Source organism: Ananas comosus, linkage group 15 (genome assembly GCF_001540865.1).
Source record: "Ananas comosus cultivar F153 linkage group 15, ASM154086v1, whole genome shotgun sequence".
In the NCBI taxonomy this organism is placed as follows: domain Eukaryota; kingdom Viridiplantae; phylum Streptophyta; class Magnoliopsida; order Poales; family Bromeliaceae; genus Ananas; species Ananas comosus.
The window spans coordinates 2,958,729-2,982,328 of NC_033635.1; the positions used below are offsets into that span (position 1 = coordinate 2,958,729).

A 23,600-nucleotide genomic window follows, 5' to 3' on the forward strand; every position below is an offset into this window, starting at 1 on the left:
ATCACCAACAAGAGCCAATTCCAACCTCTCCATTCCTGTCGAAGCCACATACCATAAAGGAGCTGCATCGATTAGCACGAAAGAAATAACCTATCAAATGATTCCCATATCCCTTTTCGTCGATTCGTCGACTGCATAGTTGTTTCAACTGAAGATCTATGCGGAACTCGCTCAACCTAGCGAGGTGCGAGTAACAGCATTTAGATTTAGTGGCGGACTCAGAGACCAGCAGTGCTGATTCTTTACTCACGCACAAGTTGTAATGGTCAGGAGTTTGCATACTGCAACACCCACAACTTCCTTTCATGGGAAGATGATGCAGATTTCAGTAACAGCGCAGATTCTTAACGTTTTACGCATATTACAGTTCAAATCTACCAAACACTCCCTACATACAAATCAGAAACTACCAATCAATCAAAATTTTCGCCATACTTGCTCTGTACTCTAAAGAGTCCAAAAATGGTAGTTTTCGAAGAGAACTTCTCTCGTTCAATTTTGTGTTCTACTCCGACTACAAATCCTCTACCAAAGAGCTTCAAAGACTCAGAAATCATCAAAATTTCGATCCATCCAAACACTCCCGCCCCTCATTCTGAATCTGCCCTCAACGCCTGTTCCTCTTCAGGCTCTTGTTCATCAGAAACCTCTCATGAGGACTGCCCAGCAATTGAAATCCATGTCCATTTCCGCGACGATCCGTGCTACGCTTGTACATCATCTTCAAACAATCTATCCTCTCCAATACTTCATAGCCCACCCTCATTTGATAAAAATTTGCATTCAGGGACTAGTCCTCTATTTTGTCAGAATAATCAGAAACATCCTTTACCATGTTGTCCGCCTCAAACATCCGCGGTTGTGATCGGGGAGGAGGAGAATGGGAAAATTAGGTTGTTATCGAACCGTTCGACGAGGGTCGACTTCTTAGATTGGGACGCAAACGGGGCCCTCGAATGGAAGGAGGCAGAGGAGAATTTTGATCACTCCAATATATCACAATGCATAGGTAATTAAGTTCCTTTTTTGCCAAATAGATTAAGATTAAAACAACAATAATACAGTGCAAAAAATAAATAAATTTTGGGCCTTATTTACTATTCATGTAGAATTTGAATTTGCTTCTACACTTGAACAATTCATGTAGTCGAACCCGAATTCCACCATCCCTTGAATGTGTTTAATTTCACTTGAATATGTCTTGATTAATTATTTATTTGCTTGTTTTTAGGGGTTTATTTATTTTTTTTTTTTTTCAGAAATGAAGGAAATGAATGAAATCTCAGAAGATTCTTTGCAAGACCATCATAATTATCAGTATTTTAATTCAAATCTCTACCGAGCCTCCTCACCGAATTCCAGCCCCAAAATCAAAATCTACTTGGATGAGTAATTTTAATTAGCACTATCAAATTGTTGTTTATAAATTCTTTATGTTTAATTCTTAATATTTAGAATTTTTAATATTTCTCTAAAACAAGTTATTATTTTTTTTGACAATTCTTAGCTGTGGGAGAAATTTTGGTGGGAGTATCACAGAGAAGGAAATCACGCAGGTGATTCAAAAATTTCCATGCTCTTTATAATTATAATTTTCTCCTCATAATTTTATTAATTGCTTCAGAAAATAAGTTTCTCATAGAGTGGCAACTTAGTAATATATTTGTAATTCTAGGCTATATTATTTAGCGCTTGCACAAATCAGCTAACGTTGACACGAGAAGAGGCGACCGAGTGCGCGCGACTAATCATCGACGAGCTCGATGCCGACCAAGTAGCCGTTGAGGTTCTCCGCTTAAACACCCCTCAACTTCTCCTAATTTACAAAGATGCCACCCTTCTAAATAACCACTCCTTTTTAGCCAAATTATGCTTTTTTCTACTGCAATGTCCACAGCTACATAGCTCAAAAGACAAAGTGGTAAACACTTCCACACAAACACTACCTCTACACCGGTTTCCGCCGATGCCGACGACCGATCGCAACCGTCTGATCATACTGTCTGACCGTCATGTTCCTCCGGGCCCACTGGCGACGAATATGGACGGTTTTGCTCTGGCTGGCGGCGTGTGCGGCCCTCTTTAGCTGGAAGTTCGTGCAGTACCGCCAACGGTTGGCGTCGAAGTCATTGGGTATTGTCTCTGCACCGCCAAGGGCGCCGCCGAGACTCTCAAGCTCAACATGGCCCTCGTGCTCCTCCCCGTGTGCCGTAACACGGTGACGTGGCTCCGCAGGAGCCGTCGGATCAATTCCATCCTTCCTTTCAATGACACCATCAACTTCCACAAGGTTTCTCCTATCTTAGATTGCGTTCATATTTTTCTTTCTTTTAGTAAAAACATACAGAATCTATCTAAACCACGAATCATTTTGCATTGGTTACCCATCCTATTAATTTAAGTTAGCAAACGATATTTTGATTTAAAAATTTAAACCAATTATTTATTTTACTAAATTTATGGTTGTGTGAATTGTATATAGGGATTAAATTACCTAGCTATATCTGTAAATATAAATTACGCATTCAAATTTTGAAGACAAAGTGCCATTAACTGATATAAATTGAACAAATTGAAGATTGGATAGTAAAATTAAAATTTTGAAAAATTGGATAGCCAATTCAAACAGTCCATATTTCAAATAAATTTTGTATGTTTTTTATTCTCATTTTTAATCTTACCTAATATTTATAATCTCCAGCTTTTTTTTTTTTTTGCCCAAAAACTAACGTAGTGGGAGAACGATATTTTAATCATATGACTAAGCATCCTTTCTCACACGTAACTGAATTTTGATCGTAACATCATTACATTGATTATGGCACGTAATGATGTGAAATATTTTTTCTCTAAAAGTTTAAGCTGGTAGAGCATCCATGGTCTTTTCTGACTACAATTTCCTTCCCTTTAGTTTAGCTGATCGCGGCAGGGATCATGATCGGCGTGATCCTCCACGGCGGCGTCCACCTCACCTGCGACTTCCCGCGGATCGCCTGCCTGCGCCGACCGGTCGGTCTTCGGGCGTACAATTGCCGAAGATTTTCAATACCGCCGGCCGTCCTACGCAGACATCCTCGCGACGACGGAGGGCGTGACGGGGATTCTGATGGTGGTGCTGATGGCTGCAGCGTTCCTGCTGGCGACCTGGCCTTCGAGGAGGAACTCCGCCTCGCTGCCGCGGCACATCAGACGGTTTGCGGGGTTCAACGCATTCTGGTACTCGCACCACCTCTTCATCGCCATCTACACGCTGCTCATTGTCCACTCCATGTTCCTCTTTCTAACCTACGACTTTACGGAGAAAACGGTATAGCAATCGAGCTCAAAACTTACGAAGTCGTGTGAGAAATAAAAAAAAGAAAAAGTTAGAACTTTTGCTGTGGCCGGAAGCTAAAATAGTATAGTTTTTCAAAAGCTGAAGCTCCAATTTATTTTGAGTTTATGCTTTTACGAAAGAGGCTACGTAGAGAGATTTTAATGAATGAGCAACGCAATGCGTGCAAACAAGTATAAAGCATTTGCAAACTCGCAAGTTTGCGAAAGCTTGTTAAGTGTTGCTTGTAAACATAATATTATTCTTTAAGAGAGCGCTTTTTGTAACGGTGTTACTCTGAGCAATATTTTATTAAACAACACTGCACTCACATGACCAAATAAATAGGCGTACTCCAGTATTTCATTCGCTCATATTTGACCGAGCTGTTGGAACCCCTTTTTTTTCTTTTTATTGGAAAAGTAGAAATAAAGCATTTGGCAATTTCAAATATTAGGAGATAGAATCTCTCAAAAAAAAAAAAGAAAAAAAAAAGAGATAGACGTTACACCATGATTTTGAATCAGAATCAAAAGAGAGATGTCAAGAAATGGCAGATATATTCACTCTATAAATAACTGAGCCGGATCTGGTGTATTATAGGAGATTTGCCTTTTCTATTGACTCCAACGGTAAAATAGACTTTGAATAAGCTAGGCAATTACTTTCTTCATGGATATTGCAAATGTACCTGTACAATTTCATCATTCATACTGATCTCTTCATTCCGTCTTTTCATGCAGACATGGATGTACGTATCAATTCCTGTTGTAATCTACACCGCGGAGCGTGTGTTTAGGAAAATAAGGTCAGAGATCTACGACGCCAAAGTCCTCGAGGTGCGTGCTTACGAAGCAGATTAATGTTGCTTTCCTGAGACAGTAGATATGTTATGCTTGAGCTATCTTTTCTTTTTAAGTGATGCTTAATTTATTAATTGATCCCTTTTATTTTGCATGGCAGGCAAAAGTTTATCCGGGGAAGATTCTTTCTCTGAAGATGAAAAAGCCTGCAGGGTTTCGATACCGCAGCGGAATGTTTATGTTCCTACGATGCCCGCAGATTTCTAAGTTTGAGTGGTAAGCATGTTTGATTCTACTTCTTTCTGCAGCAGTTTTTCTGACAGAATTGTTGCTGCAATTTTGCTTCTGTTTCAAAATTAGATTTTGAGAATTGGATATGTTATGTTTTGCTTTTGATTCTGATTCATGCTAAGATGAAATGACAGCAGGAACAATAGGTGAAACTTTGTGGTCTGAGAATTTTGGAATCAACAGACAGAAAGTTATGGTAGTAGCACAAAACTGAAAATGAATGTTATGCTAGATAGCTCTCTAATGGAAAACTGCATGCCTATCTCCCTGACACTATTTACATTTCCCACACTTGTTTCTTTTTTTCTTCTTTTTTTTTTTAAAATCCAATTTGTTCTCTGACTTTTAGTTGGTTTATTAAATTCACATCTTTTCTCAATTTCATGCATCAAAGGCATCCATTTTCACTTACTTCCGCGCCAGACGATGAACACCTGAGCATGCATATCAGATCACTTGGAGACTGGAGCTATCAAATGTACAGCATATTCCAAAAGGTATTCAATTTCCTTTCTATCCTTAGGGAAGAAACTGTTGAGACCGAAAAACACATTATGCGGAACCCCATATCATAACTTTTATTATTGGATGCATGTCAGCTGCTTTTCGAGTAAAGAAACTGTTACAAATATTAGACTCCAAAAGCCTGTCCTTGATTTTAATACGGAGTTAGTGATGGCTTTCTTAGATAATGTAGAAAAGATTTTATTGTGACTGTGCAGGCACTAGTCTCTGGCACCTCTGATTTGCCCAAAATATGCATTGATGGGCCCTATGGTGCAGCATCTCAGGACCATTCCAAGTATGAAATCCTCTTGCTCATTGGCCTTGGAATCGGCGCGACGCCATTCATTAGCATCCTCAAGGACATTGCTAATGGTCTCAAAAAGGTAATTACGTGAATCCAAACAATTTTTTTTTCTTCCTCTTCTTCATATACTCATATTAATCACGTTGAACACCATTTATATATGTTGATGAATCTCACAGGTAGATAGTGGCGAGGCTCGCGACACGGAGATCCCGCGAAAAGCCTACTTCTACTGGGTCACAAGAGAGCAAGGATCCTTTGAGTGGTTTAGGGACATTATGAAGGATGTTTCTGCTCTAGATGAGAAGCATGTGAGAGAGGACATAAATTTGTTTTTTCTCACTCATATCTGAGTTGTTTATAATTGGTAATATTGTGTTTGTAGGGAGTGATAGAGATGTACAATTATTTGACTAGTGTGCATCAAGAAGGGGACAAGAGATCCGCATTGATAAGCGCAATCCAAGCCCTTCATTTCACGAGGAATGGCGTCGATATCATCTCGAGGACACCGGTGAGTTTTCTGCTAGCACCTTATGATCTGCGGTTAAATACGATGAACTTTGAAGAAAGAATATATATACTCAATTTGAAGCAGCATTCTAATTCTCCAAATTACTAATTACTAATATCACGGACTAAAACTTTCGCAGTAATCGACAGCACCATGCACCAAAATACTCAAATGATAACTTTTTTTCTTTTTCTCGCTACTATTTTATCAGGTGCGTACCAGATTTGCTAGGCCAAATTGGTCCAGGGTTTTTTCTGGTTTGGCTTGTCGGCATGTCGGAGAGAGGATTGGTAAGGTTCTAGACATGATAATTAGTTTGCTTATATTACTCTACTCTTGCGCCAAAGAGAAACTTAAATCTTAACCACAACTTAGCAGTTCTATATGTATGTTTAGAAAAGCTCCGATTCGGAGCTCTCTCAGTTCCACCCTATTATTTTGTAGTAGTGCATGAAACTGCGCCCACAACCGTAATAACCAAATGACACGCTATTTATAGCGCAACATAAGAGACACAAAACGCATGGCGAAATACCTTCGAAATCAAAGTTGACAGAAACTCCGTAGACGAAACTGAAATCCGCGTCAAACTTGAGGATCGGATTTTAAAAAGCTTCATTTTCTTTGGTGCCTGAGAATAATTTCTCATGAATTGTTGGATTTGATTGCATGAGTTTTTAGTCTTAGACTAAGTGCGAAAATCACCCTAAATAAGGTCATTGCCTTTTCCTTTTCCCCTTGATTTTAGCTCGCATTATTTAGCCGCATTTCTTATTCTAACTAATTCAGCCTTTCACTTAGCCTCTGTTCCAATTACATGCGCTATAAATTGTATTTATATCTCAAAAGAACTCTACAAACATTGTATCAATTTAAATTTTATGCTTTGTCACTTACTATTGCAAGTAGTTTAAAATTTTAAATAAATCTTTAATTCAAATTGTTAGCTTTTGCATGAGCTGTGGACGGCACCGGTGCCGCCGATCAGAATATATGAGCTCGTATTATTTAATAGCGTTAGATTGGTCTTAATACCAAACTAAGCGTAAATTATTTATGTTTTTTTTCAAAAGTGCAGCCCGGGCCGATCTTCTGGAAGGCAGGGCCCGAACTAACTAAAATTGGGCCGAATAGGTTCGATCCAAATCCGGCCCCGCTGACTCATGGAGAGGTCCGATAGAGAGCTAAATGCTGTAGACTTCAGCAAAGTCAAGTCCGTGCGGTGCTCGCCTTCCTCCGCAAAGTGAGCAAAGTCTATCGCTCTACTTGCTAGGCCAGGCCTATTCGTCCTAATAAGTGCAAGAGATAGAAAGTTCGAGAAATATGCATATTGTAACCGGGAGTAAAAATTACAACTAAATTCTTAAAAAGTGGAGGTGAACTCCACAACTATATATAAGCCACTCATCATCCGAGCTAGCCAAGTGGCGTAAAACTATCCGTCAAAATGGAAGACTGTGAGCTCCCAAGAGACTCCAATTTTTACCTCCTAAAATCTCTATACTTGACTCCTCAACATCTGCGTCCACAGTCTTAAAACCAGTAGAGAGTTTATAAAATGTCACAATAAATTCTCCGAAAGAATTCTCCTTCAAATTTAAGTGATTGTAAAAAAAATTAAAGAAAATACTGTCCTAACATAAAATCTCCTTTACAATTGAAAGTAGAATACATTATGTGGGATAAAATATAATTACCTATATGACATCACAATGAGTGGACTATAGTCTATATATATATATATATATATATATATATATATATATATATATATTCCACCAGGAGAGCTAAATGGCCGTTAATATCAAAAGGACGTACTTAGTTGGGGTTTAAAAAAAAAAAGAAAAGGAAAAAACTCGCAAATAATCCAAACGCGCGATACTTTTGACTGGCACCTTAATCTCGTCCTATCACCGCCACTGGTGCAAGAAATACCCCATCCCACATCTCGGTTTCTTCTCTCTCCTGTCTCCCCCGCTCTTGTTAAATTGGCCCCAGAATCACTCGGCTTATAACCACCGCTATTGGCGCCCGTTTCAAAACCCTACACAGCCATACGCTCGCAAAACCCTAACCCTCTAACGCTTTGCAACACGAGCGAGAGCGGGCGATAGAGGCGATCCGCGCCGATGGCGACCTCCCCCCACGCCATTGGAGATCCCAGGCCGAGCTCCTCCTCCAATCGACCACCCGATAACTTCTTCGGCAAGTATTCGTAGCGATCTTAGCATTTTCTTTGTATTTTCTACGGGTTTAGAGCGTTAGTGCGGAGATCAAGGTCGGGATAGTGTTGGAAATGGTTTATATGTGTTGGGATCACCACACCGAGCACTCTATCGCGGAGAAAATGGTTAAATCGGGCTGAGCTGCTGTAGATTTCAGCTCGGTCGCTCGAATTCGTGATAGAATTGATGCTAATGGTGAATGAATCGAAAATTAGCGTTTTGAATCTTTTGATTGTTTCGATTTCTAATTGTTTGAGTGTTATAACGTTAATGGATGATGTAGAACTTAAATGCGATTGTTTTTATAATTTTCTTATAGTTAATATTCTTATATGCAATATAGAAAATCCGGATCTTGAATAGAACTAACCCTTGTGAAGCAGTATGGAGAGAATTTGTATGGGGAGCAATTGCTGGGGCATTCGGCGAAGGCATGATGCATCCAATCGACACTCTGAAAACACGAATTCAGAGCCAGGCGGTGATTACTGGAACTCAGGTGTGCGCAATTTCGGAGAAACTATGTTCACCTATAATGGATCAAGTAGTTGATGTTCATTATCACTGTCATGTTGTTGTGTCGTGGTTCTACATTTTAATTAATAGTGATTGCTTATGGATTTAATGCATTTATCGGCGATTGTCACAAAGCTGTTGCACTTTTTTATTTTTCCAATCAGACCCAGAAGAACATACTGCAGATGGTCAGGACTGTCTGGGTTGCTGATGGTTTGAAAGGTCAATCTCCACTTGCTTCTCACCTATAATGGATCAAATGCAGTAGTGTGGTTAATAAATTCATGTGTGCCTTGGATTGATCAAGCAAAACTCATCAAGTTATGGTAGATTTTGTAGATTATATCTTTCTTACTCCTTTGGCTCTTTCTCTTCAGGGTTTTACCGGGGGATTACTCCAGGAGTAACTGGTTCACTTGCTACTGGAGCAACATACTTTGGTATTATTGAATCTACCAAAAAATGGTTGGAGGAAGTTAATCCTAATCTAAGTGGTCATTGGTCTCACTTCATAGCGGGGGCAGTTGGTGAGCAATGATATGTACTATCTGATTCTTTTTCTAATCCCATTTTGAGAACTCTTCCACTTAAGTGTGTTCTTAGAATACTTTTCATTCTATCAATTAGGCACTTTTGTATTGCTCTTATTGATAGATTTACCTCCATGCTGATTGATTTATGCAACAGCCAACAATACTTTCTCTTTTGGATTTCTTTTCTTTATGCTTTAGCTTTTGTATCCTTTGGCGTAATTAGGTTTGATTAAGTCAGATCTTTATTTTCTGAATAGAAAATTAAACATATATGTGAGGTAGCAAAGTTGTCCTTACTTCTTGGCAGCATATAGGTGAAGAATCTTTATTGGTTATTATTCTATATCCTATAGAAAATTTACTTCTTTACTGATGTTTTCTAGATTCATATGAGACATTGAATCTTTTGCTTGTTGCTCTGTTTTTGCTTCGTTTCTTTGTTTATGTAGTTAAGAATTAATATTTTGTAGTCATTGTTTGTGAAGTAAGTTATTTGCATAAGTTATAGAAAGCTGTTATAATGATTTTGCTAGTAAATAATGGCTTTATCTTTTCTCCTTTCCTTTGTTCCAGGTGACACACTTGGCTCTTTTGTCTATGTGCCATGCGAAGTCATGAAGCAACGTATGCAAGTGCAAGGCACCAGGAATTCTTGGATTTCAGCCATGACAAAAGGAAATATCTCCCAGAAGCCCGGGGCCCAGATGTATGGATACTATACTGGAATGGTCCAAGCAGGCTATTCAATTTTCAAGGAACACGGTCTCAGAGGATTATATGCTGGGTATTATCAGTTTTCTCTGTTTCTACCGGATTTAGGGCATATGTTTTTAACCTTTGTTCAAGCTCAAATTAGTTTTGCAGTTTTTCTGTATCCTAGACCTTTTCAAACTGCAACTTTTTGTTCCATCATCTAAATGATGGAGCTCCTTAATATTTATTGGTTTGACTTGAAGTAGTATTACCTGATTAGCTTAGTTAGAAGCTCAGAAGTTCTTGTGACCAGATCTGTTAACTTTTTTCAAGGACATGTCTGGTGTTGTCTTTAAAGAATTCTTTGATCTCATATCATTTTAGGTAGCATGATAATGTTTATGTTTATCCTGTAATGCAATTGTGCTCTTTATTTATTTTTCGCTCATGGCATAACTAAGCCTGTTAGGCTCCGTGAATCATGTAGTTTTATGCATAGATGGCTTAAATGGGGAGAATCTCATTATGTATTCTAACTGTGCCGTGTCGGTTTTCTACAGGTATTGGTCTACACTTGCCAGGGACGTGCCTTTTGCTGGGCTGATGGTATGCTCTGGCAACCTCTGTTTAGTATTGTGGTTTAATTTAGTATATTACCTCATGGTGTTCCTCTACTCTTTGGCACCAAGTTGAATTAATTGTCGTGTATTATTCTTTACTGGGCTTACTTTATGGTTATCTGAACCATTTTAAATTGTGGTCCTTCATGGTAAGGTCCATCATCCTACATTTACTTAGCAAAAATGCAACAGATTCTTTTTATTCATTTTTTTGTGATGATAATACCATGCATTAGGTATCAACTCAGTATCCTTAACAACTACACTTGTCTGCTGAACATGTTGTCTTTTACCTTTCTGATTGACAATCATATTTCTCAACTTCAGCTTTTATGCAGTATATTCTTTGGATCTGCAGGTTACTTTTTATGAAGCATTGAAAGATTTGACAGAGTTTGGCAAGCAAAAATATCTACCGAATAGTGATTTGCATGTTAGTAGTACCTTTGAAGGCCTGCTTTTAGGAGGATTAGCTGGTGGTAAGTTATGCTTTTTCATGTTGAACAAAATTGTCTAATAGCCATTAGTCAGCTATGCTGGAAACAAGAAGTTTCCTGCCTCTTTATGTTTAATATATGATATATACTTAGTAATAACTGCAATTGTTCCTCAGGTTTTAGTGCATATCTTACAACGCCCTTGGATGTGATCAAGACAAGATTGCAAGTACAAGGATCCACTATTAGGTACAGCACTTTGTGCTGGCTGCAGTTTTGTATATATAGCTTACTATGCTTGAGGACTTTTATGTGGGTTAACATATAATATCATGCGACCATTCATCATTGAAATCTCACTGCCATTGGGCAACTTTTTATAGAGTATTTAATATTAACTCCTCCCACCATCCTTTTGGCCGAGGATTGTCATGCCACTGGCCCGGGATATGCTAGTGTTCAGCAGCATGGCACGGTATGCCGGCACCCTTCAGTACATACCCCATTTTATATGTCAGTACAATCGAAATGGGCGGTATCGGCATAGGCTGCACATGGTAGCCATGCTAGCCTGTGCTGATTGGCATGGCAATCCTTGCTTCTGAGGCATTCACATTATAGCACACTTGTTTCTACAGTTTTACTTTACATAAATTATATTTCTTCATTTACATAAATTATATTTCTTCATGAAAGCAATTTAATTGTTTAATCCAATTGTCTACCGACCTCAGATGATTGATGAAACCCATACTTTTTAATTTCAAATACAATCATTTCCTGCTGGTGCTGATCTCTATCTCTGTGGCTCTTTTTTTGTATAACTTCAGTGCACATCTTTCTTCTGCGTCAACCTCTTCATCTCTGTTGGATTCTTATGCATCCTCTTCATTTTTTAAATAACTGTAAACCATTCATAATATCATCTGAATCCTTTTTGTGTTTTTCCTAATAGAAATCGGCGGATACTTCCTTTTTGTCTCTACTCAATACCATCGATTTGTTCATTCTGCTAAAGTCAATCCTCTCTTTTACATATCTGCTCTGTTTTTCCTTTTTCAAATTCATCTCACGCACTTGAAGAAAAGACAGATGTTGATTATGCTGTAGTACTCAATAGAAACTTACGCTTGATTTTGTACTGCTTTTGCCAGGTACAAGGGATTCCTCGATGCTTTAAGAAGGATTTGGGTTGCTGAGGGCTTGAATGGTTTGTTCAAAGGAAGTGTCCCGAGAATAATATGGTATGTTCCAGCTTCTGCCCTCACTTTTATGGCTGTGGAGTTCCTAAGGGATCACTTCAATGAGAAGTTGGATGAAGTTCAGGACGTGACTAGTTTGTCAATCGACCCAAGCCCTAAAATTCAAGAAACAACTTAAACCTTTTTCTATACCTGAATTTTTCTGCTTGTACATATAGATCAAATTTTTTTGCCCCCTACAGTGGGGTAGCTGTAGCAAATTTGGATGTCAGGATACTTCTCACTTCGGCATTGCCTAGCGTAATGTACGGTGAAACCATTGGTTGAAGCTTCTCCTCTTCTTGCCAATTACGCCCTGAATGCTGTAAATGGGGAATTTTTTATGCTTCTTCTTAGAAGCATTTCGTAACATTTTAAAGATAGTTGAAATGGAAAAGTAATGTCTCAAATATGGCGTCAAAAACCTATTGCTGTATATCTTCTACCCCTACCAATATAGTGCAATCTTGCTTTTAAATCTTATGAGTTGCTAAATCGCAGCTCATCTCGTTAATAACCGGAGGTAACTGATTGCCGCTCAAAACCATGTTTGCTGATGCTATGAACATACGAGCGTAGTACTGGCATTTTTGTTCTGACAGAGTGGGGCGCTCCAAATTATTGATTATGATAAGTGTTTTTTATTCGTAAGTTTTACTTCATGTGGTGCAGTAAGAAATGCTTTTTGAGTCTCCTATTTCTGTATTAACAGATGTTAGGGATGTTAAAATGCGTTAAAGTTGATAAATGTAGCTTTCAAATTTCATGTTGTGGGGGTACATGAGCCGCTAAGTTTTCTATATACACCAGTGTCCGTCATGTTCCAGGTTGCATTGATATGTACCTTGCTCATTCGATTGCATTAATCTAATATAAGTGTTGGTTGTGTTTTGTGCCTGAGACGACAAGTTGTGAGCTTTTGAAATAACTGCCTGAGAAAAAAAATACTCTCTCGTTTTTCCTTCCCCTATGAATTTTTGGTTTCTTTTAAATCAGTGCCAATGTTTCTCAAGGGCCAGATGACATCTAAAATTGGATTTGGTAGAATCTGAAGAGGCAGTGATGTTGGAGGGCATACTGAATCAAGGGGGGGAATGGCGAGAAGTTGGAATTTAGTTATGTCCAATAATTATATCGGAGCGGAATTATCAAATTTCAACCGAGAGCGAGTTGGGATTGAAAGGTGTTGAATCCAATTTCGCTGTACCTGATTGGAGGAGTTACCTCCTCCTGTAATACCATGCAACAACCACGATTTTTCATGATAAAGCTTCGAGTTTTAAATTGCATGGTTAGTTTTAAAGATAGCTTGATATTGGTACTTCGAATTCGTGCTTTACGGACAGCTCTAGGCGCCACATACTGCCAGCTTTCCGAAGGAAGGGAAAATGCCATTGAAAACTAAGACAGCATTGCAATGAAATTTACATTTTGAAAAATAATCTAGTTCTTTTTAGAATTTTCTTTTTTGGGAAAACTTTAAAAACCCCCCCTGTGGTTTCGTGCATTCTCACTTTGCTACCCTGTGGTTTAACAATTTACCCCCCTGTGGTTTCATTTTTATCTTTTCGGAAGCTTTTTCGTTAATATTTCGTTAAATTATATACAAAAAACTTCAGATAACCATCTATATTTATCGAATAGTCACTTTAGTATCCTTTAATTTTAACTTTGTCACTGATTTTAAAAAAAAATAATAATAAAATTGATAATAAAAAGATAAAAACGAAACCACAGAGGGACAAATTGATACGTTTTAAACCACAGGGTAGCAAAGTGAAAATGCACGAAACCACAGGGGGGTTTTTGAAGTTTTCCCTTTTTTTTTTTAAGACTACTGATGCGTTAATAGAAAAGATGATGTAGGACTTTCATAATACTGATATACTCCTTGGTTTTGCTTTTAGGGACCTGGCACGAATTACTGCTATTAATTTTGTCCCTTGTCTATTTTAGTTTAGTGAGAAATAATTAGTTAAAATTAGTTAGTCCTTCATTTTTTTTTTTGAATAAAAAAACGAAAAATGTGAAGAACCAGCTCCAAACAGCCACGCAAAACCAGCGCGGCTCGAATCCCCGTTCCCGTTCCCAAACTCCTACCACCACTCCGCGTCCGCGCGCACGTCTCCCGTAGTCAACCCCCACGCTCTCACCGCTTAAGAGCGCACAAAAACAACTTCCCCCGTTCCCCGCCTCTTCCCATGGCCGCATCGGGAGGCGAAGAAGCGGAACCCTCGGCATCGTCACCTTCGTCTCCGGCTCCGTGGATCACGCTGGAGGAGTGGAGCGGATCCGCCGCCACCAAGCTCTCCCGCACCGCCGTCCTCACCGGCACCTCCTCCTCTCTCGCCATCCACAGGTCTCTCTCCTCCTCTCCCTCTCTCTCCCCCCCTGCTTTGATCGATCTCTCCTTTTGCTTACCCATGGCGAGCTTTTCCCAGGTTCGGGAGCCGATGGGGACAGGTATGGAGGAAGATTCTCGGGGCCTTTGTGCCGGAGGTGAGCTATCTAGGAAATGCCCTATCTTATGCCGCGTGTTTGGTTCGCAATCGGAATCCGAATTATGAAATGGAGTTGGAAATACAAGGGAAGCGGCTGATTCTGTGCTAACAGTTGTTGCAGATAGTTCCCAATTTCAAAACCAAAACTTTCGTAATCAAACATGCCCTTATAGCTCCCTTTTTACCGTCAAAGGAATCGGCCTGCAATGCATTGCAATGTTTGTCCGGTGTTCTAATTAGGGTTACGTATTCATTACTTTAATTTTTAAGATAACTATTTAAATCGATATCTGGAATCATCATTTTTAGAGTTGGAGGAAGAAGTTCCTAGGCAAATTTACCTCCTAAATGCCTAGTAAATGCCTAGGTGTTTAGGCAAACTATTGGAGTAAAAAATTTTATGGCTCTCGACTGCTTACATTTTAGAAAAGAAGGATCAAGTAATATTTTAGATAATTAGCTGATGTCTTATAAAGCGCTTTGGGCGACAGCCAAGGTGCCTCTGTGGCCGTTTTGACATCCTTGCATATAATAGTTTTCATCTATGATTTATCAAATTTAGAGATAAAAAGTTATGAAAGCAGAAGTGAAGAGATTTTATGTCTTTGCTCCATATTTTTTTATGGATTGCAGAATTAGGCATTTGGCTTTTCTGTTAGCAGGGATTTCCAGGCAGTGTGACTCCGGATTATGTTCCATTCCAGATATGGGATTCCTTGCAGGTGAATGGGTGGTTTGTGACTCTCGTCTAACTCATGTCCTTGAATGATGTTTGTTATTTGCTATTCTTTTATATATTTAGGGACTTTCAACGTACATACGCTCCATGCTATCTACCCAAGTAAGAGCCTGGTTTGAGCTCCTTTCTCTATATATCTGCATCTTCTTTTGCTTTGTCATGTTCTAATGATGTTGTCTTCTAAATTGGTGCTAGGCTCTCTTGAGTGCAATTGGAGTTGGTGAAAAATCTGCTACCGTCATCGGTGCTACTTTCCAGGTATAGTTTCACTGTTTGAGTACAATATTGCTTATAGTTTCTGAAGCTTTATCAATCTTTATTTTGTCCTTGCTACTTCTCCCTAAATTATATATATGAAGAGAAGTTGTATTTTCTTAATCACACCCAAATCCTAGTATTCATGATATTTTGCATTAGATTCTCCACTCATGCATGTTATGAATCTGAATATATGTTAAAGCATATTAATTAGAGATGGATTATTAACTGGAAAACTTCAACAGTGGTTTTTAAGGGATTTCATGGGGATGCTTGGAGGTATCTTGTTCACGTTTTACCAGGTATTCGGATTCTGTTTTCTTGACGCCTGAATGTTTGAACTAGTGATGTATTTTAAGTTCATCTTTGTTGCTTATGACAATTGATACATTTCTAACCCATTAAACAATGTGCCTATTTGCATTGAACTACTAAAATAATATCTTTATCATCATTGGAAATTTTGAATGGAACTTCTTTTTGCTGCTCGTCATCCTCTTTCACAGACAAGGTGCTAATGATTTTATATCTTTGTGCAGGGGTCTAATCTTGACAGTAATGCCAAGATGTGGCGTCTAGTTGCAGATTTTATGAATGATATCGGTAATGTTCCTCATATCATTTAGCTGAATTTGTCATTGCATTATGCTTGATATTACTTTTCTTTGTTCATGTATGCATATGCTGATTCTGGCATGTGCAATATTGAAGTTATATGTATAATCATCAATTCAGGCTAATAAAGGATGTGCATGAGCATTTGTAGTATATGTTATATATTTTGTGGATAACTCCATTTCGTTCGTCATTCTACCTCTTCCATCTATTCATATGAAAATAAAATGTGCATCTACGTTTACTGAACAGTTTTAAGAATTTGAGGCACCTGATATGGCAGAGAATATTGCTTTAAAAATTATACCTGTCCACATATCTATCGAGCTATCCTAGATGCTCCGTTTTGCTTCTTTCCTTTTCCTTGTTCAGTTTTTATAGCATGATATGCACTCTTTGCTGTTTTTCTTGCAGGAATGCTGATGGATCTCCTCTCTCCTTTGTTTCCTTCAGCTTTGATAGCAATAGTCTGCTTAGGAAGCGTGTCTAGATCGTTCAGTAAGTTACTTGCAACTTAGTCATTTCTCTATCTTTTAGTCAAGAAGTACTGTTATCTATCGCTTTTTATCTATTTCTTCCCAGTATCTTTGCTGTTATTTTCTGCTTAGCACTTCTACAAGAGGACTTCTCGAGAATGAAAGTGTTTTCTTGGACTTTCCTCTGAACTAAAGCTGAGGAACATCAGTTTTTGTCCCTATATGGCTTGTTTTTCTTTTTCTCATCTTTTATTCAGACACCATTAATGTCCACTGCAAGCATGGAAAATGTGCTTTTTACTGAGTAGCATTTGGCATGTCTTATGATATGTCGATCAATTGGTCATCATATTAGAATTTTGACATTACAAGCATATACCTTCTTTGTATCCCCGAGTATGTTTGCTGCTTTTTCCCTAATTCTGTACTGGATGTTTTAGATCATTAGATGCTCAAAATTTTTAAAATCTTGTTTAACTCTCTTGTTTTGTAAGAGATCACAGCTATTCTGTGATTTAATGACCTTTCTTTATGGTCTTTGTCAGCTGGTGTTGCTAGTGGAGCAACTAGAGCAGCTTTGACTCAACATTTTGCACTTGAGAACAATGCAGCTGATATCTCAGCGAAAGTATTGTATACATCCTCAATTTTGTGGTTAATCATGTTCAATCCTATCTTCAGATGTAGATAATACTTCTCTTTTTCAATATATGATAGGAGGGTAGTCAAGAGACAGTTGCAACAATGACAGGGATGGCTCTGGGAATGCTACTAGCTCATATTACGAGGGGCCATCCTTTTGCTGTATGGTTTTTGTTCCTGTCTCTGACTATATTTCATATGTATGGTGAGTATTATTCAATGCTCAAACACTTGCATTTCGTAAATTTCATTACCTGGTGTCTACGACAAAGTAATAATTAATTAATTAATTATTTATTTATTTATGAATATGTTAATTGATTCTGATTAACGCTTATTGATATAACAACAAGAAGAGAACATTGTGTCCCAATTAAACTCCAATTTTTGTTTTTGTTCTACTGTGGCTTGCATAGGGTTGAATGATGCAAACTGCAACATACCTTGGATGTTAAGTTTAGATAATATAATCTTATCCTGAAAGTATGAATGCAACTTCTTGTCTAGTTCTAGGATAGCAAATTGTTCTTCACATTGGTGTATTACTGAAATGACTTCTCATGTGATTTTAGATACGAAAGTCATATACTCATATTACATAATATTGTTTATGTGGGAGCAAAATCCAACTCAGTTTATAAATATGGCAAGGCGGAAAAATAAAAACGGCAAGGCATTCTCAGTGGACAAAGCTTTGGGGTTTGATGCTTATGTTGGGATCTTTATGTTAACTTGATTTACTAAGATCCGTTATTGATTCTAGAAGGGCATAGGCTTTATTTTTCTTTTTCAATTGGGTAAAGTAGTTCTTTTCTTACTTCTGTCTTACTGTTTTTCATTTCTCACTGTTGTTTTTCTTCCATCCAACTCAGCGAACTACAAAGCAGTTCAGTGCCTTTCACTTACTACGTTAAATTATGAGAGAAGCTCCATTTTGCTACAATATTTTATGCAGAGTGGAAAAGGTGATGGTTCAGTTCCTCCTCCTAAGATAATAGTACATTATAGGGATGCATTATGTCTCATGATTATCAGTGCAAAAGTAATATTGGCATTCTGCATTGTGGCCTAGTGTATAAGCTCGTCTACAGTGTTGAGTAGTCGTGATTCTAATTAAAGCCTTATATTGGAAGTTGCAGCAGACTGCAATGAATCTTATTCCTTTTTCCAATCTTTTTGAGTGTTTAGCAGTTATATTTAAGTTCATATCATTAAATTTCTTGAATCATGATGCTGCAAGCTAAGTTTCTCATTGTGTTCCTGTTGCAGTTCTAACACCGGAACAAGTCTCTCCCAGAGAACATATATTCCCTTTTTGGGCCAGATGGCGGAGATTAATAAAGCCTAAACTACAACATGAACATGTACGGTTAGGCGCTAAAGCCTCTAGACTTGCACATTCGGATTTGTGAGTCCTCCACTTCTAACCGGGCAGTTTCGTAATGTACTTTGTATCTAGTTATATGATCTTTTTAATTGTAACCCATATAACAGTCTCAACTTCATATTTAATAGGATGGTGCTTGCTGAATTAGCGAGATCCTGCTATAAAGATGGTATAGTTAAAATTTTTTTGATCTATGAAATATGAAGAGGAATTGTTGCTCATTTAGCTGATTATTACTTAATCCAGCTAAATATCTGTTGTTGGAGAAGCAAGGGGATATTTATGTGTTCATCCATAAGCACGCCAACCCTGCGGATATCTTAAAGTCCTACATTCACAGTCTTGTAATAGCAAATCTCATGAATAAAAGCAAATCTTTGCACACACACAGCCAACTATGGATGAATGAACAGTATCCTATTTTCATTGAAAAGGTACAATTCCATCTTTGATGTTCTTATCGTAAATTTCCTTTTTTTCCCCTTTCAGAACCTTAAGCTACTAGAGAATCATATGAAATCTTTTCGTTTATCTCTTTTCTTTTGAGGTTTTAGTTATGATTTATTTTTCTTGCATTACTGCAGCTGCGGTCCGCAGGATGGGCAGCAGAGCGACTTCTTTCGCCGGCGACTGTTTGGAGGGCACACTGGGTTCATGGCCCTGCAAATAGTTAGATCATAATTTACAGTAAATAAAACTATCAGTTTTTGTATTGAAAACCCTTAAAATATTCTTTTTAATACTACACAGGCTGTGTGTAATGTGCCCCAATATTTATGAATAATTTTTCTAGATTTTCATGTACTCTCTACTGCTTTGAACACTCTTTTTTCCTTTCCTTTTTCCTTTCCTTTCTTGGTTTGGTCTACGACAGCCTTTTTTTTTTCGCCTTTTCTCTTATGCGCCTCTTTTTTTGTGTGTAATTTCTTTTTTTTATTAACTTACTCNCCTTTTTCCTTTCCTTTCTTGGTTTGGTCTACGACAGCCTTTTTTTTTTCGCCTTTTCTCTTATGCGCCTCTTTTTTTGTGTGTAATTTCTTTTTTTTTTTCGCTTTCAGTTTACTCCTCTCTTCCTCCTCTTTGTGCTTTACTCTTATGTTTTCACATTCTTTTGGCATCACTGGGTTTCATAAACATTTTATTGAAGCTAAACGAATTCAGAGATGCTGGCTATTCCATTGCCGTTTGTGAATGGAAGTCGGAACGGGAACGCCGGCGATGAGGAAGCAGAATCAAAATATTTACACCACACAAACGGTTTCTAAAATAAAGAACTCGATCCCCGGAACTGGTTGAGTCACCAACTCAGCGTGAGTAGGATATAACTAAGCCTTTGACATAAAATATATTAGAATAAAGATAGAATAAGATATCAATATATTTCAAATAAGAAAAGTATTTAACTTTTAATTAGACTTACGAATATATAGAATCTGATTAGAATTCAGTCTAAATTTTAATTTTTTAACATAGACAGACTAGAATTTCTTAATTAATTTTTTAATTTATAACCAATAAATTGCTACACCAAAGGCTGGTTGGGTAATCTGTGTACGGATAATCCGTGTACGGATATGTTTATGTGGGAACAGATATGTGGTAACAGAGAATTTATGTGGTTCCCGTATGTGAGCACATATAGAATTTATGTGGTTCCGGTATAATTCAAGGCATTATATATACTGTTATTCGTGGTTAAAACTAGTGTTCATTTTTTTTATTCTTTGTATTTTTTAAAAACATTATATATACTGTTATTCGTGGGTAATGTGGGTTGTCTAAAACGCTCATTATTTTTTTTTGAGCTCGGGCTTCTACAACTGCAAGTATGGAGCAAACCTCTCCTTCGCCCGCCATCCCAGCTACGCTTACCACCGACGCCTCAAATTTCTCAGCTCCACTAAACAATCCTCTCCTTGGCCAATATCTCATAATTTTCTCAAAAAATAATTCTATATTTGGTTTTCACCAATATCTCATAATATTTTTTTAAAAAAAGAAATATTTCATAGTAAAAATATAAGTTATGAATGCCGCAATTGCTCTCTTAAGTATAAAGGTTTGGCATAGTCACATTAAAGTTATGAACTCCCATCCCCCACCAAAAACAAGAAAACTATCNTTGTAAAAGAAATCATGCAAAGGTATATATTCTATATCTAAATTTAAAAATTAAATTCTAATTACTTTTCTAATTATTTTATTTATATATTTTGTTCTTTAATTTAATTTGGATTGGTAATAGATGTTTAGTTTCATTACTTCCGAATGCAAATCAGTTTGTCCAAAATATTTTCTATTATAAATTTCGACTATATCAAAATTTCTAAAATCATTCAATATTATTAGAGTTTAAACTATATTTAATTATTTGATTATTATGTAAAGTTTAATTTAATATTGTTTAGTTATTTTCATATTTCGGCTTAGGGATGGCAATCCAACTCGTGTTCAGCTGGAAATAAGCTAGAGATCAAATTGCTCATTTAGTAAACGAGTCGAATACGAGCTGAATTTTTCAGCTTGTTTCATAAACGAGCCGAACACGAGCTGGGATCAGCTCATTCGTGTTTGGCTTGATAATAGCTCGAATACATATATTTTATATTTGTATAATTTATTCACTTTATATATATAAAATATTTTTTATTATTTAATTTTTAGCAAAAAAAGATAAACTCAATTATAAAAATAGCTAAAAAATAAAGCCGAGCTGTGTCTTTTAATAGATTGCCTATGGGCTTTTTTCCAACCAAAAAAAAAAAAAAAAACTCCAATCCTATTTGCGGTTTGCTAATGAATTAGACTGACAAGGAAACTTTTTGATTTTATTATTATTGTTTTCAATACATGCGCTACGAACATAAAGCTATAATCTATAACCTCTTCCCAATATATTAATCCCAAACTTAGAGCTGATGTGGCAAAGCCACTTTTTTTTGTTTTAGATTAAAGCTGTTAAATAATTATTTACTAAAAGTGATAGAGTTTATATTTTGTTCGTTTCGACACAATAATAAAAATATACAAAAATGAAAGTTAAAAATAATTTGACAGAAGTTTTCAATAATTATACTGTGAATATGATCACTAGCTTTTTTACTATTTAACTAATATCTTTTAATAAAGTTATCATATTTTATCTAAGATAATAGATTTGTTAATAATAATATAGAGTTGCGAGAAAAAAAATAGTTTAGTGATATCTATAAAAAAAATACAAAATAGAAAAGTAAAAATAAAATTAAAATACAGTATAGATATATTAATAAAAGACAAAAATATAATAATATTTTTAACCAAAAAAATTGTACAATATAACAAATAGAATTAACGTAAAGTATAATTATTTTTATTTGCCTTCAGTTTGTCCAAAAATTTTTTTTTTATAAATTTTGTTCTTTAATTTAATTTGGATAAGTAATAGATGTTTGGTTTTATTGCTAGCGTATGCATTTCAGTTTGTCCAAAATTTTATCTATTACGAATTTTGACTGTATCAAATTTTTTAAAATCATTCAATATTATTATAGCTTAAAATATGTTTAATTATTTGATTACCCTATAAAGTTTACTTTAATATTATTTAGTTATTTTTCATATTTAGTTTCAATATTATATAATTTTTTCTAATAAATTTTACTTTTTTAGTTAAGTAAATTCTATTTTTTACTATTTAAATATTTTCTACTTAATAACTATCCGGTGCACATCTGGGTTCATATACGAAGCAAATTTGGAGAATTTAATTTGAACGATTTTCTTGAAGCCTTTATAACCCTTTAAAAAAAATTTCTTTAAAAATTTAAAATTTTGAATTAGTGTAACTTCAAATCTACAAGATAAATATAATTTTGGTATTCTAATTTAGGAACATCAAACCTAAATAGATATATTTTAGTATTTTATCTAGGTTAAACTAGAATTAGGCTAGATTTTGACTTGATCATATTTTATCCTAAATTCAAAGTAAATAAAGATTAAACATTATGAAAATATATTAGAATAAACATAAAATAAGATAACAATTAATATATTTCAAATAAGATACCTACTTACTTTTTAATTAGACTCGATTTTACTTATGAGTATATAAAATTCAACTAGAATTTCAGAGTGATTTTCTCAAATATTAATTTTTTATTTGGTTTTCTTAAACATTAATTGCCTATTTGGTTTTCACCAATATCCCATAATTTTTTTTCTAAAAGAAAAAAAAGATAAAATATTTCATTTTAAAAATATAAATTATGAATGCTGCAGATTGGAGGTATAAACTCCTCTTTCCCACCGGAAACAAGAAACCTATCAAATCATTTTTTTTTTAATTTTTGCAAAAGTATATATTTTATATATAAATTTAAAAATAAATTCTAATTACTTTTTTTTTTTAAAAAAATTCTAATTACTTTTGTAATTACTTTATTGATATATTTTTTTTAATTGAATTTGGATTAGTAATAAATGCTAATTAGTTTTATTACTGCCGTAAATTTTATCTAACTCTATCAAATTTTCTAAAATCATTCAATATTATTACAGTTTAAAATATGTATATTTGATTACTCTGTAAAGTTTAATTTAATATTAGTTAGTTGTTTTCACATTTAGACGCCAATATTAAATAAGTTTCTCTAATTAATTTTGCATATTTAGTTATTTAAAGTCTATTTTTTACTATTTAAATATTTCATATTTAATAATCTTCCGGTGGATGGACCGAACAATATTAAATTCGATCGGTTCGATTACAAGACAAATCTGGAGAATTTCGAACTACTCTTTTTGAAGCTGTTATAAACTTTTCAAAAAAAATAAAAAAATTTAAAATTTTGAATTAGTCGAACTTCAAATCAACGAGATAAATATAATTTTGGCATTCTAATTTAATAACTTCAAATTTGTAAAATATACATATTTTAGTACTTTATTTAAGAACATATTTGGTTGGTCAAAAGTGAAGCACCGAAAGTCCGAAAGTAGTA

The 23,600-nt window shown here is 35.9% G+C and overlaps 2 protein-coding genes across 5 annotated transcripts; both read left to right on the forward strand.

Moving 5' to 3' along the window:
• Window positions 83–12,475, forward strand: LOC109721715 (respiratory burst oxidase homolog protein D). The gene is given in 23 exon segments (XM_020249467.1): window positions 83–1,009; window positions 1,260–1,389; window positions 1,508–1,556; window positions 1,676–1,786; window positions 1,898–2,118; window positions 2,121–2,290; window positions 2,917–2,991; window positions 2,993–3,307; window positions 4,057–4,152; window positions 4,277–4,392; window positions 4,802–4,904; window positions 5,130–5,297; window positions 5,398–5,529; window positions 5,604–5,732; window positions 5,944–6,022; window positions 8,341–8,456; window positions 8,638–8,695; window positions 8,851–9,000; window positions 9,580–9,790; window positions 10,260–10,305; window positions 10,678–10,798; window positions 10,933–11,005; window positions 11,911–12,475. Coding segments are annotated over 19 exon segments (2,490 nt in total). The 5' UTR covers window positions 83–1,009; window positions 1,260–1,389; window positions 1,508–1,556; window positions 1,676–1,786; window positions 1,898–2,012; the 3' UTR covers window positions 12,137–12,475.
• LOC109720879 (protein root UVB sensitive 3) lies at window positions 14,011–19,419 on the forward strand. Of its 4 annotated transcripts, none has more exons than XM_020248218.1 (15): window positions 14,016–14,356; window positions 14,439–14,496; window positions 15,161–15,220; window positions 15,301–15,339; window positions 15,433–15,495; window positions 15,741–15,797; window positions 16,035–16,098; window positions 16,525–16,608; window positions 17,132–17,214; window positions 17,304–17,433; window positions 18,101–18,193; window positions 18,498–18,636; window positions 18,744–18,784; window positions 18,862–19,049; window positions 19,200–19,419. In XM_020248218.1, the coding sequence occupies exons 1-15, from the start codon at window positions 14,199–14,201 to the stop codon at window positions 19,287–19,289; spliced, it is 1,347 nt and encodes a 448-aa protein (XP_020103807.1). In that variant the 5' UTR covers window positions 14,016–14,198; the 3' UTR covers window positions 19,290–19,419. The 4 variants fall into 4 exon arrangements, with proteins under 4 accessions (XP_020103809.1, XP_020103808.1, XP_020103807.1 ...); XM_020248221.1 differs by having other exon boundaries at window positions 14,220–14,356; window positions 15,171–15,220; XM_020248220.1 differs by lacking the exon at window positions 18,101–18,193 and having other exon boundaries at window positions 14,011–14,356.